At 41.3% G+C, this 12486-nt stretch overlaps 1 protein-coding gene across 19 annotated transcripts in view; it reads right to left on the minus strand.

Moving 5' to 3' along the window:
• The window catches only part of TCF4 (transcription factor 4), a 515439-nt gene that overhangs the window by 362072 nt on the left and 140881 nt on the right, over positions 1–12486 (minus strand). For all 19 annotated transcript variants that reach the window (XR_008314851.1, XM_053289328.1, XM_053289336.1 and 16 more), the window contains 2 exons: positions 4974–5035; positions 361–457 (listed from right to left, as the gene is read on the minus strand). Coding sequence is in view for 18 of the 19 variants with exons in the window: in XM_053289328.1 (XP_053145303.1) it covers positions 361–457; positions 4974–5035 (159 nt within the window). In the remaining variant the exon portion in view is untranslated. The remainder of the gene's footprint in view (positions 1–360; positions 458–4973; positions 5036–12486) is intronic.

Below are 12486 nucleotides of genomic sequence, written 5' to 3' on the forward strand. Positions count from 1 at the left end.
GATCGCTGATAGCTAACCTCCTGTCATTTGTCTATTGAAACAAACACCCATTTCTAATCACTTCAGCACTTTTTTTGCAGTTCCAATGTTTTGCTTAAAAGCATGTTATTTGTAGGCTAGCAGGTCACATATCTGAAGACGATACTGAATGCTTACTCCAAGGAAAACATATTCACAACTTCTTACATGGACATTACACTGTATTCGATGTACATAATTAGTACTGCTGGGGATACTGCAGAGTATGACACTGCAGACTAGGCAAACATTTGATATCCTGCACAATCAAATGCAAATTACCAGGAGAAATCAAGCATTTACAAACAAAGAACCACGATAGGAATTTTGATGTCTTCTTACTTTGTATTCTGGAATTCACAAAAGGAGGAGAAAGATTGTCATGTGACCCAAGGTCCCTGTTTGCCATGTGTTCATAAGGAGTTCCATCTCCATAGTTCTGTAAATAAATTGGGGGGGAAAGAATTACAGTTAAGTGTAAAATGCCTGTTTCAGTATCTTAGAGAAATTTCCCCAGTATATTGGCTGACATGTTCTGCAGCGAGATGCCACTTTTCTAACATGGCGGGGGGGGCTTCCTTCCCAGCTCCACCTTTGCATTCAGTGGATACATAAAAAGACTCCAGATCTTGTTCTCTATCCCTCCATTTTAACCTTTCCATTTCAACCTCAGCTACTGGAGGAAAGCGAGACAAAGTGCCCAAGGGCTTCCTTATTCACAAGCCAGAGAAAAAGGTTCATCTAGAGATCTGGATGTATTAGCAAACGAAATATCAGTGAGCTTGGGGAAGAGTGGGGCCAGCAAGCACCCTCTTCAGCAGCCTCTTTCAATCAGCAGTTGCAATGGCTACTCATAGCTGGCCCACCAATAAAGTTAGGTGAGGTGGCTCTGCCAGGCAGAGGAAAGGTGGGAGCAGCGAATGTGTTGCCTGCACCAACCCACGGCCCTCCGGCTGCCTCGCCCAACATGATACCCCCTCAAGCCTTGCCTGACAGCGTATGTGCCAGCCACCACCCTTCCATAGGACATGCTGGTGGTGGTAGTGCAACACCACTTAGGAAAGCAAGCCCCAGACTTAGTGCAAGTAGCTAGCACGACAGCTTTACACTAGCAGGGCATCCTTCCACAAGCACTTCATTAGTCGGGAAGTCAGCCAACACCTTTAAATTACGGCCTGATGCTCTGTGCGGCCCTCTCTTTTTAGGCAGGGCAGGACAAGGAGCAGGAGTGACTATGGCTGCCACTGACATCAGAAAGAGGGCGCTGGGGGGAAGAACTGGCATGCACTGGGGATTTTAGGTATTTTTTAAAAAATACTTGTTTTTAAGTATTTTAATTAGTTTTAAATGGTCTTGAAGTGTTTTTAAATTATTTCTGTATTGTTTTAAGCAGTGTGTTTTAAATGGTGTTTGTTTTTGTGGTTTTTTTTAAACCTGTGCACTGCCCAGAGCCTTTGAATGGTCCGGTCTAGAAATGTAATAAATAAACAAACAAATAGATAGATAAAGAGAGAACTGGGGGGAAGAACAAGTCAGGATTGGGGGAATGGGTGGGGGAGGAACTGGAATATGATGTGCTCTGTGCAATGAGGAGATTAAGGAAAAGGACAGAAGGGAGTTGGAAGAATCAGAAGATCTACATCACAGTTTTTAGAAAGCAAGTGAAATCTTGGCTTTTTAACAAGAGTGTTGTTTTTGTTGCTGCTGCTCTGCATTTTATGGTCCTATTGTGTTAGGTTTTTTAAACTTTTAATTAGATTTTTATATTCCAATGTTAATATTTTTATTGTGTCAGTGTCTTATATTGTTTTGTAAACCGCCTTCAGCTTGTTTTAATGAAATGTTTTATAAAAATTTAACGATGGGGGGGGGATTAACAATGGAGAAGAGAACAATTCCCATTCTCTCTCTCTGCACCAGGGTCTTGGGCGTGGAGTGGGGGGAGAACAAGTTGCCACCAGCAGAACAGCCATTTCTTTTCCTGTCCTTGTCTTCTTTTGTTTTAGCTTTCTGGAAAACCGATTTCAAGTCTAGGAATCAGTTTGGGAAGTGTTGCAGCAGTAAATCCACAACTGTGAGGAGGGCAGGTGGCTGTCGTGAGGCAGATTCACCACATGACATTGAGGTCAGCTGGGAAAGAAACACTTTGCTACCTCACACGGCAAAGGCGGCCAGCACCACCTCCCAGGCTCGCACCTTTCTGTGTGGATAATAAATAAATAATCAAATGCTAACTTGACAAAGGGACACCTTTTAATGTGGTGATTCTCTTTATTTAGCAGGGGGAGAGTAACTGGCCCTATCCACCCCCAGCACAGGACCTCCAGTGACTGTTGCTGGTGTCTGTCTTATGTTTCGTTTTAGATTGTGAGCCCTTTGGGGACAGGGAGCCATCTTATTTATTTATTATTTCTCTGTGTAAACCGCCCTGAGCCATTTTTGGAAGGGCAGTATAAAGATTGAAATAACAACAACAACAACAACAACAATAATAAATGCAGGTATAACAGTTTTGCCCTCATTTCTGTACAATAGAATGTTAAAAGGGGGGAGGGGTCATTCTCTTCAGGTTACCCCAGCATCTATTCCAGACTGAGTTGGCAAGAGCTGTATCTCCACATGTCACAGGGGTGGGGGCTCACCAGCACGCCTCAGGCACTGGGGGTGGGGGTGGGCTTTGGCTGGGTCTATAGCTACAGCAAGTACCAACAGTTAGGAAAGGTGAGCCAAAAGGTTTCAACCAACAGTAACTTTAGTGCTGTTCTGATACTTTTAGATGCCTTGACTTCCACTGGGAAAGAAAGGCACCTGGATTAATGCAGAATTAATTAATTAGGTGTAAATTCTTCCATGTAACTTCTCTGAAAATAATTTGAATTCAAATCATATGCAATGAATATCTAATAAATAAATGGTTGGCCTCAGAGTACATGTTCTACATACATGAAGTTCCAGATTGGCCCAGATTTGGCGTTAGATTAGGAAGCAGGAATCAGAAAGGCATCATTCTGAGTCTTGAGACTTGCTGCGTGGACAATGCTAAACTATGTGGACCGTTGGTCTCATTGTATGCAGCTCTTTATGGAGTGACAATGAACATCTAACAGAAATACAGTTGTCTGACATAATAATAGTCATGGGGCAAGCATTTCCGAAAGAAGGAAGATCAAAGTACAAACAATTGTACCACTTTAGACTGTAAAAACTTCTTATTTAATTTTTTTTTTACAAACTTTGCACACATCAGAAAACAAAGTTATTAAAACAAGTGGGGAGCACAAACTGTTTCAGTCAGGAGTGGTTTGGGTTTGGTTTTTGTAGAGTATTTTGGATGTTCTAATCTCCTCCAACTGTCACAAGAATTAGTAACTTTGATGCTAGTAAAATGCACTTCCTGAGCCTATTGCTTACTGTCAATAGGAATGAATGTTTGAGCACCGTAATATGAGCAGGGAAGACAGTTTCAGCTCTTCCACATAATGCCCTTGAATGTCAAACTGGACAGCTGGAGCAATGGCTTGCAACTGATAAGCTGGAAGATCCTCATTTGCTTTGAAGACCACAGTCAGAAGCATAGTGTCAAAACAGAGTAGGTATCGCCATTCTCTTTAAAATGTCCTACTCTGAAGGTTCAGGTATCATCTCTATAACCCTAGCAAAACACCCTAACTGGTCATCCCAATGCAAATTTGAGTGTGCCCACAAAGGATCCAATAATCATGGAAGTAAATGCAATCCATTATATCCAAGTTAGATATGGTGCAAACCCAGTTAATTGATCACCGTGAAAAACAGCAGAGGGTACTGTGGAAGCAAATGTACGGGAATGATTGGGGCATCGCTGAGAAGAGCTTCCATAAACACAGCGAGTAGCCTAAAGGCTGAGTTTATCAGGTAGCAGAAACCAGCCCCTGCATTAGGAGGCAAATCTGGGCTTAGGGATACAAATTTTAGTTACTTCATTATCCCAGACCACTAAAAACCTCTTTTACCTGGAAAAGATGGGGCACGTCCAATGACAATTGCTGTAGAGAAAATGTATGTGTTCTGTGCTAAAGCATGCTGCCTTCTTGGAAGGAGGATAGACAAGGAAGCTAAGAACATCCAAACAGCAATGAAATTACTGTAGAACTAATCAATACTTGTTGGATCTCCCAGCTATAGCCACTATGTCCCAAAATAAGCTTAAATACTGCTCAAATCTTCCTTACTGCAGCAGGAGCTGCAAGGGAATGCCTCTAAATTTGTGCCACATATGTAACTTAATAAGTTATGGTCTATAGCACAAAAAAATTACATATGGAAGAGACTAGAAATAACTAGAAAGGACAATTACTATTCCTTTTAGAGTAGTCTGGACAGAAAAGAACAAATTTGTGTTACATAGATATATACTTTTTTATATTAACTGATTCATACATCTGTCTGACTTCACAATTTTTTTCTTGTTCGTAATGGCATGTTTTGTATATTTCTATTTATCCTTCACACAGATTAAAAGATACATATTACAATGGTGGCAAAGCTGAACCAAAGCACAGGACTGGCATAAATCCTTGAGTGCAAGATGCCCAAATTTCATATTACATATTTTGTGCCTGTCAGTAAAAACATCTGGAAAGTCATCAACAGCAAATAAGAAGTCAACAGCAACCAAAAAACACAGCTTACAGGCCAGAGATAACTAACGGGTAATGGATCAAAGGCTGATAGCAACAAGCAAAGCAAAACATTTAATGAAGTTCCTTGCTACCTGTTAGCAGGAATAGAGCAAGTGTCAAATTCAACTATGGGATCAGATAAGAATCTAAAAAAGCAATTCTGAGAAGTGGTTGTTCTATAACCAAATGTCCATGTACATTTTCCTATGCAATCAGGTGTAAAACTCACATTTAGCTTTTAAATTTACATACACAGGAAGTCTGGTGAGGGAATAAAAGATTAGATATACTTACCCTGGATGGACTAGGATGTCCTCCATTCCCCCAGGACCCTGAGCTAGTTCTGTCTTCTACATCTAGGGACAAAAAAAGTTCTTTAGGCTTTATTGCAATAATTCTTTCCTTTTGTATAGGCACTTTTAAATTAATGTTTCAAATTAATCTCCTGTTGCCTTTAATTAAGAACCAGGCACAGGGCTACTACGATGATAGTGGCTTCTGACCCAACCACTTAAATTAACTCATTTATATTCACAGCAGATATGAACTGGACCCTCAGGAACCAGAGGTTTGCACATAAAAATTATTCTAGTCACTCAGTCTTTCAGGAGACTTTAAGAAGTGATTGCAAGTCACTAACTACAGTTGAATTCAAAACCTTCCACAAAAACACATATGCCAAAAGAGAAAACTAATACTAGTACAAAGCAAGTAAAACAGAAAAACTAAGGACAGATTAACCCTAGATCCACATGTTTCTTCTTTTATAGAGAATATTCCTTCCTGAATCCCTTTTTAAACTTTTATTTGGAAGCATCCCTGATCAGAAAAAACATGGGGGAAGGTGTTAATATAGTCCAGTGGACAAAGTGTTGTATTGGGACTTTGAAGAACGGGCCTTAAACTTCAGTTCAGCCATGCGAACTTGCCAGATAGCTTTGGGAAACTGTGCATATCTAGAGTTGCTAGTTTTCAAAATCCAAAGTTCTGGTACCTGGTCGGGGGAAGATGGTGGAACAGCAAGTTTTCTGGTAGATCATTGAGCAGAGAACAGGTGTTTTTGGAGGGCACAAGAGCAGAGCCATCTCCATATAAGCCATCCATTGACTAATGCAGTGATATTCACTGCTATTTAGGCAGGGGCCACTTTGGCAAAACAACAACAAAAAGCCATCAGTGTGAGAGCTCTTTGCACAATGCTGCACTTTGCCCAGATTATGGGGCCCTCTAAGAGAAATTGAGGAAAAGAGAGGAGAGCCCTCTTTGAGCCCCAGCAATGTCTTGGAAGGTGCACAAGGAACACTGAGAAATGTAGTCCTTCCTGGTGCTTTCGCCATAGAGCTTGATGGAGAAAGTGCTAGGAAAGACTACACTTCTTAATGCAGCATTCACACTTTCCAAAATGGTGCAGGGATTCTAGAAGGCTCCTTTCCTCTTAAAGGGCCTCACTAACGTTAAGCGAAGCACAACATATATGATGACAATGGTAGCCTCTGAGCAATGCCAGGGGGTTGTGCAGAGTATTTAACTTCAGTTGAAGCTTCACACAGCCCTAATAAACAATTACTCAGGGAGCCACACTTCGGGTTGATGAGAGTCACCAGTTGCTCCCACACCTTACAATGAAGAACAATGCACTTTGGTATAGAGCTTTTAAATTAAAAGGTGGAGTAAAACAGGGAACAACTTTGCCCCATGCTTTCTGGAAACAGGTCCAAAACCAACCAAGCAAATAAATAAATAAAAAGGTCCAAGTTCAGCGGAGTCCAAATGAGTTTTTCCCTGGTCATTTGGTAAACCTCCACAGGCATTATTTAAATTGAAATGATAGATACATCAGCAATATAATAAAGTGGTAGTAACCTTGCTAGGGTGTAACCAGTGTTCTAATACTTTACAGGACTGGAATTATCTATGTTCTTACATTCCTAGAAGGAACGCAGAAAGATCATGAAGTTCCTAGAAGGATGAAGAAAGACAAGAAGCTCAACACTCATAGGAACATAGGAAGCCGCTTTATATCGAGTCAGACCTTTGGTCCACCTAGCTCAGTATTGTCTACACAGACGGGCAACAGCTTCTCCAAGGTTGCAGGCAGGATACTTTCTCAGCCCTATCTGGACTGGAGATGCTGCCAGGGAGGGAACTTGGTACCTTCTGCATAAAAACATGAACCTTCTTTAATACAAGCATGTTTAAGCCTTCCCAGTGCAGCCCCATCCCCTAAGGGCAGGGGTGCACACCTCAAAGGCCCCAGTGGGCCAGAATCAACCATGAGTTGGCATGCAAGGGCCAAGGTCAATTTTCAGTGCATTATGACATTAAAATTATTAAAAACATTAATGGAAGCAACTATTAGTTACTTATGGATGTTTCCCCCTGTCAAGGGACCCACAATTGTAATCAAGGAGAGTGCCCATAAAATAGGCCCTAGCCCTGCTCAGTCAGTGGGGCACCTGGAGAGCATGCCAACCCCACCTGCCATGTTGTGCAGGCCTGCCTAAGGGGAATATCTTACAGTGCTCACATGTAGCCTCCCATTCAAATGCAAACCAGGGCAGACCCTGCCAGTATTCCCTCTAACGGGGATTCACAGGTGTTGTTCACTACAACTCTCAGCATTCTCAGCTGCAATGGCCTTTGGCTGGGGATTATGGGAGATGTAGTCAATAACATCTGGGAATCCCTACAGGTGAAACTCGGAAAATTAGAATATCGTGCAAAAGTCCATTAATTTCAGTAATGCAAATTAAAAGGTGAAACTGATATATGAGACAGACGCATTACATGCAAAGCGAGATAAGTCAAGCCTTAATTTGTTATAATTGTGATGATCATGGCGTACAGCTCATGAAAACCCCAAATCCACAATCTCAGAAAATTAGAATATTATATGGAACCAAGAAGACAAGGATTGAAGAATAGAACAATATCGGACCTCTGAAAAGTATACAGTGTACTGTGCTTGATTGGCCAGCAAACTCGCCTGACCTGACCCCATAGAGAATCTATGGGGCATTGCCAAGAGAAGGATGAGAGACATGAGACCAAACAATGCAGAATTGCTGAAGGCCGCTAATGAAGCATCCTGGTCTTCCATAATACCTCATCAGTGCCACAGGCTGATAGCATCCATGCCACGCCGCATTGAGGCAGTAATTGCTGCAAAAGGGGCCCAAACCAAGTACTGAATACATATGCATGCTTATATTTTTCAGAGGTCTGATATTGTTCTATTCTTCAATCCTTGTCTTCTTGGTTCCATGTAATATTCTAATTTTCTGAGATTGTAGATTTGGGGTTTTCATGAGCTGTATGCCATGATCATCACAATTATAACAAATTAAGGCTTGACTTATCTCGCTTTGCATGTAATGCGTCTGTCTCATATATCAGTTTCACCTTTTAATTTGCATTACTGAAATTAATGGACTTTTGCACGATATTCTAATTTTCCGAGTTTCACCTGTATAAGAGGGAACACTGGACCCTGCTTAGCAAAGGGTTTGCCTCTCTCCTCCCAGTATTCATTCTCATGCTCAGAGTGTACATAGCCTTTGATTGTTAGATTACGGAATAAAATGCCTCACGTTGGCTTGCTTAAGACCGAAAACCTTTTGAGAAAATCCCTAGAGATTATCTCTGATCAGAGAGTAATATCGAAATATGAGTTTTGTTGCTTTTATTTAAAGTTTCCACTTTGACACTGTTATTGAAAACAGTTTAACTTAGTGGGTTTTGGAAGAGGTGTACTTGATTTATTGTTGCCCATGCAAAGAAGCATTGTGTCCATGGTTTGAAGCATAGACCGAGGAGATAAGAATCCTGCATTCTGTTATTTACTCTGCTTCATTGCAGATTTATGACTGAGCAAATCACCTTGTATATAATGGAAGGTAGAACACCCACCCCACAAAGGTGCTGCAAGGCTTAACTAATTACATATGCTAAACTGCTATTAAGACCTTTTTGATGAAAAAGGTTATAGGAATTTTTAATTATTTCATTGCAACTACGTTTCTCCTTGACAAAAATGGAGGAGGGTACAGAAACTTTCTTACACCAGAAAAATGCACCATGTGTGCTTATTTCTCTAGAGGAGGTCTTTGAAGGAATTTCACTCATTTTATTGCAACTTTTACTAAAAGAGAGGGAGGGAGTGATCATGGAGAAAGAATGAAGAATGGGGAACTAACAAGCAGGTGAGCACACAAATATTTGGCATTAGGAATTTTAATTGCAGCCTGCACCGCTGTCAAATTTTATTGATTTAGGCCACTCAAGAAGGTGAGCAGACTGGTTGTTTCAAATAGTATCCCAAATGAAACCTCATATCCCTCATGGATAGTCAAAGACAGTGCACTGTGTGCCTCAGGGTAGGTCATGGCAGTTCCGAGGTTGCATCAAGGCCCAAGAGAAGAAATGGAAGTCCCTCAACTCTACTGTTTAAGGCAAAGTCCATTATGCGCTTCGTGGCATTCTGAAGCATGTTGGAGTAAGCTTGCCTGACTGCTCATTAAAAATGTGTTGACAATCTCCTGTGACTATTCTAGTTAGGCAGCAGTCCAGCAAAGCAATTAAGAACAAGCTTAATTTTAAGCCTAGCTATAAAGTTCTAGTGAATTATTTTTGCAGTGATACTTAATATCCAATCATAGATGAATAGTACAAAGAATATCACACCAAGGCAGGCAAACAAAAACCCTAAAGGTTTATGTAAGACACATTGCGCTGAAACCAATAACCTAACTTCTCCAGATTGCACTGAACCCGTAGTAGTTTTAAGTGGCTTAACATGATCAGCATATTCAAAAAAACTTTCACATTGCCAGAAGAGTGTGCAATTGGTGCACTGTGATCTGACAGAATTCACTCCCACTCTTCAGGGTGAGCATAAACTGAGTTGTTATTTATATAGCTTTCTTCCATAACATATACTACAATAAAATTTACTTAATCTAGATAATCTTTCTTGATAATTTATGTGATCATGCCTTTCTCTATTTAAGCTGCTTCCTCTGTTATTAAACATGTAGGTAACATTTATATAGTACTTATCCTGGATGAAGGATCATCCAGAGTTTTGGAACTGGGGAATCTAAAAGTGTATGCTAATGCCAATGCATAAAGACAAGTTCTCAAAGTCCCACTGATGCGTTGCAAACATCCCAGTTTCAATGTGAGGAAACTCAGCCTTGCACATGGCCAGCATCAAAAGATGGCACCTGGTTATTGATGAGAGCTCCAAAACCAGCTGCCTTGATTTTTAAAATTATTTTTAAATTGGGGGCAGGGGGCACACAAGTTGCAGTGAAGTGGATGATGAGAGTTGTGGTCCTGGGCTAACTACAGCACAGTCCTGGACCCATGCAATGGAAACAGTCTGCAGATGAGCAGCTTCCTTTCCAGCTCCAAAGTGCTATGCCATCTCTAGCATGAAGAATTGCTTAGTTCCTCCACATACATGCATGCATGTTAGATGTAGAGAGGCAATATTTTTTCCTATTCTGGTCCAAGACAAGAGCTGGCTGCTCCTCCTGAAGCCTCTCAATGTGGCAAGTTAGCAGAAGTTCAGAGCCATGGCCACTGTCCCATTCGTGGCTAGAGATGTGCAGACAGGTTCGACCATACTGTAGTGGATTACAATGGATTTCAGAAGGAAGAGGATATTGGCAAAATCACTCCTGCCGCATAATTTATACTGCATGTTTGCTGCACCAATGCTTTGTAGGTCTGAGTGTCACAGACACTGAGGCTATTCACACGATTGAAGAAAATCGGGCTAGCCTCCGCTAGCCTGATTTTCTACAATCGTGAGAACCACCAGGCTCGGCTGCGAGCCTGGTGGTTCCTGAGCGGCTAACCCGCTCAAGAAGCCTGCCCCTTAGCCTGGGTTTGCAGAGAAAGCGCTCCACAAACCCAGGCTATCGGACTGTGAGTAGCCATGGCATGGCTCTGTGCCACTCTGCGCACTTGTGCAGGGCATGCTGGAGCTTGCGGGGGGCAATCGGCCCTTGCTCCCGCCAGCCCCCACTGGCTCCGTCACGGAGCCGGCAATCGTGTGGGCGGCCGATCCGGCCTCCCAGGGCTCCCTCCCCGCTCGTGTGCAGGCCCGCTCTCCCCACTCACCACCCCAAACCAGGTCTCACGGATCGTGAGACCTGAATTACTGTGTTCCCATGACAGGTATCAACAATAGCATTTGATATGTTTGTCCTACCAGCCCTAGAACCACTAGCACCAAGCAATGGTGTTGGGGTAAAGGTGCTGGGGCCTGCAAAACAGAGGAAGCTGCTATTTAATCCACACTACCTAAGGTGTGTGTTGCATGCACATGTGCGCTATATGTGTGCACGTGTGTGCACATGTGAATGTATGTTTAAAAAAACTTCTGGTTATCTAGTCATTCTTACTGACCATTGCCGTATCTCCCATATAAATTACTATAAAAACATTCCAGGTGAGGGCACACCATTAATGTATTACAAAAGGATACTAAAGTATTATCTGCCATCACATTCATTATGGATTATTATTAATTCTATTACCTCAAATAACAGATTTAATATGATTGAACAAAAAGGCATGTATAAAAGATTAACAGAGCAAAGCACTTAAATTATACATAGAATTTGAATTGGGGCTGCAAGTGCAGTTAGGGAGCTTAGAGATCTGTACCACATATCTGCAATTTAGAAGTATGGGTAAAAGTAATGATCCTGCCCCCGTCTATGTTTTCCTTGTATGCTAACATGTTTGTTAATGTTATACTTTTCTGCATCACAATTCTGAATATCTCAATGAAACATTAAAGTGCTAATAGCATTCCAGGTAAATATTTAATTAAATTCTTTTTTTAAAAAGTGCATTATTTAAATGACAGATCAGATCAACCACTGCATTCAGTTAATTAGGCAGAGCTTTTTAAAATCATGGTGGTTATGTAACTGATTATTAACTCTTTAGGTTTCTGATTCAAGGCATATCAAGAAACTCTGAACATGAAGACTTTTTCGATAGGCTTCACAGCAGTTACAGGCTCTGTACTCTCTATCCTGTCTGTCGTAAGTCCTGTACCCAGGGGAAATCAATTATTAGCTCCAGTGAAAGACATGCATATCTGAGTGCAGGATCACAGCCCAATCCTCAAGAAACATCATAAACTGTTTTGACAGTGTGGGCAATCCTTCGCTAGAGGTTTCCAACATAAGCTGGATGGCCATCTGTCAGAGATCCTGCAGCCGTTTCCTTCTCTGAGCAGGAGCCGGACCAGAAGATCTCCAAGGTCCCTTCCAACTCTAAAATCTGACAAATCTGTGATAAATGGCATGCTTTAGGGATATCCAGCTACTTATTTCCAAACGTTCCTCTTTTGTGTTCCCTGCTTCATTTGTATAAATGGTTTTCTTTTTCTCTCCAAAATCTGCCCTCTTCAAAAATGCATGATAATATAAGCTAGTCATCTGCCAGGTGTATCAAATTTGAACCTGCTGTAAATGTTTATGACTTGAGTTATAAACCTCGAAAAATTGAATTTATAATATAAACATTGCAGCATCAATGATCTTGCAGTATACCACACCAATAAAATGAGAAAAATTATAAAAACATGTATTTTACCATTACAAAGCAAAAACAAAATCCCACTTTAAAAAACAAAAATGCTCAAGTATTTGAAAAGGTTTTTGAAGACAAAATGGGGCAGGGGGGTGATTCAAATGTCACTTATTGTGACTATCAGAGACATAGGCATGACCCTCGGTATTCAGAACCATGAAAATTCCTGAGTGCCATATCAGAGGCCACA

The sequence above is a fragment of the Hemicordylus capensis genome, chromosome 2, assembly GCF_027244095.1.
Source record: "Hemicordylus capensis ecotype Gifberg chromosome 2, rHemCap1.1.pri, whole genome shotgun sequence".
Classification (NCBI taxonomy): Eukaryota; Metazoa; Chordata; class Lepidosauria; order Squamata; family Cordylidae; genus Hemicordylus; species Hemicordylus capensis.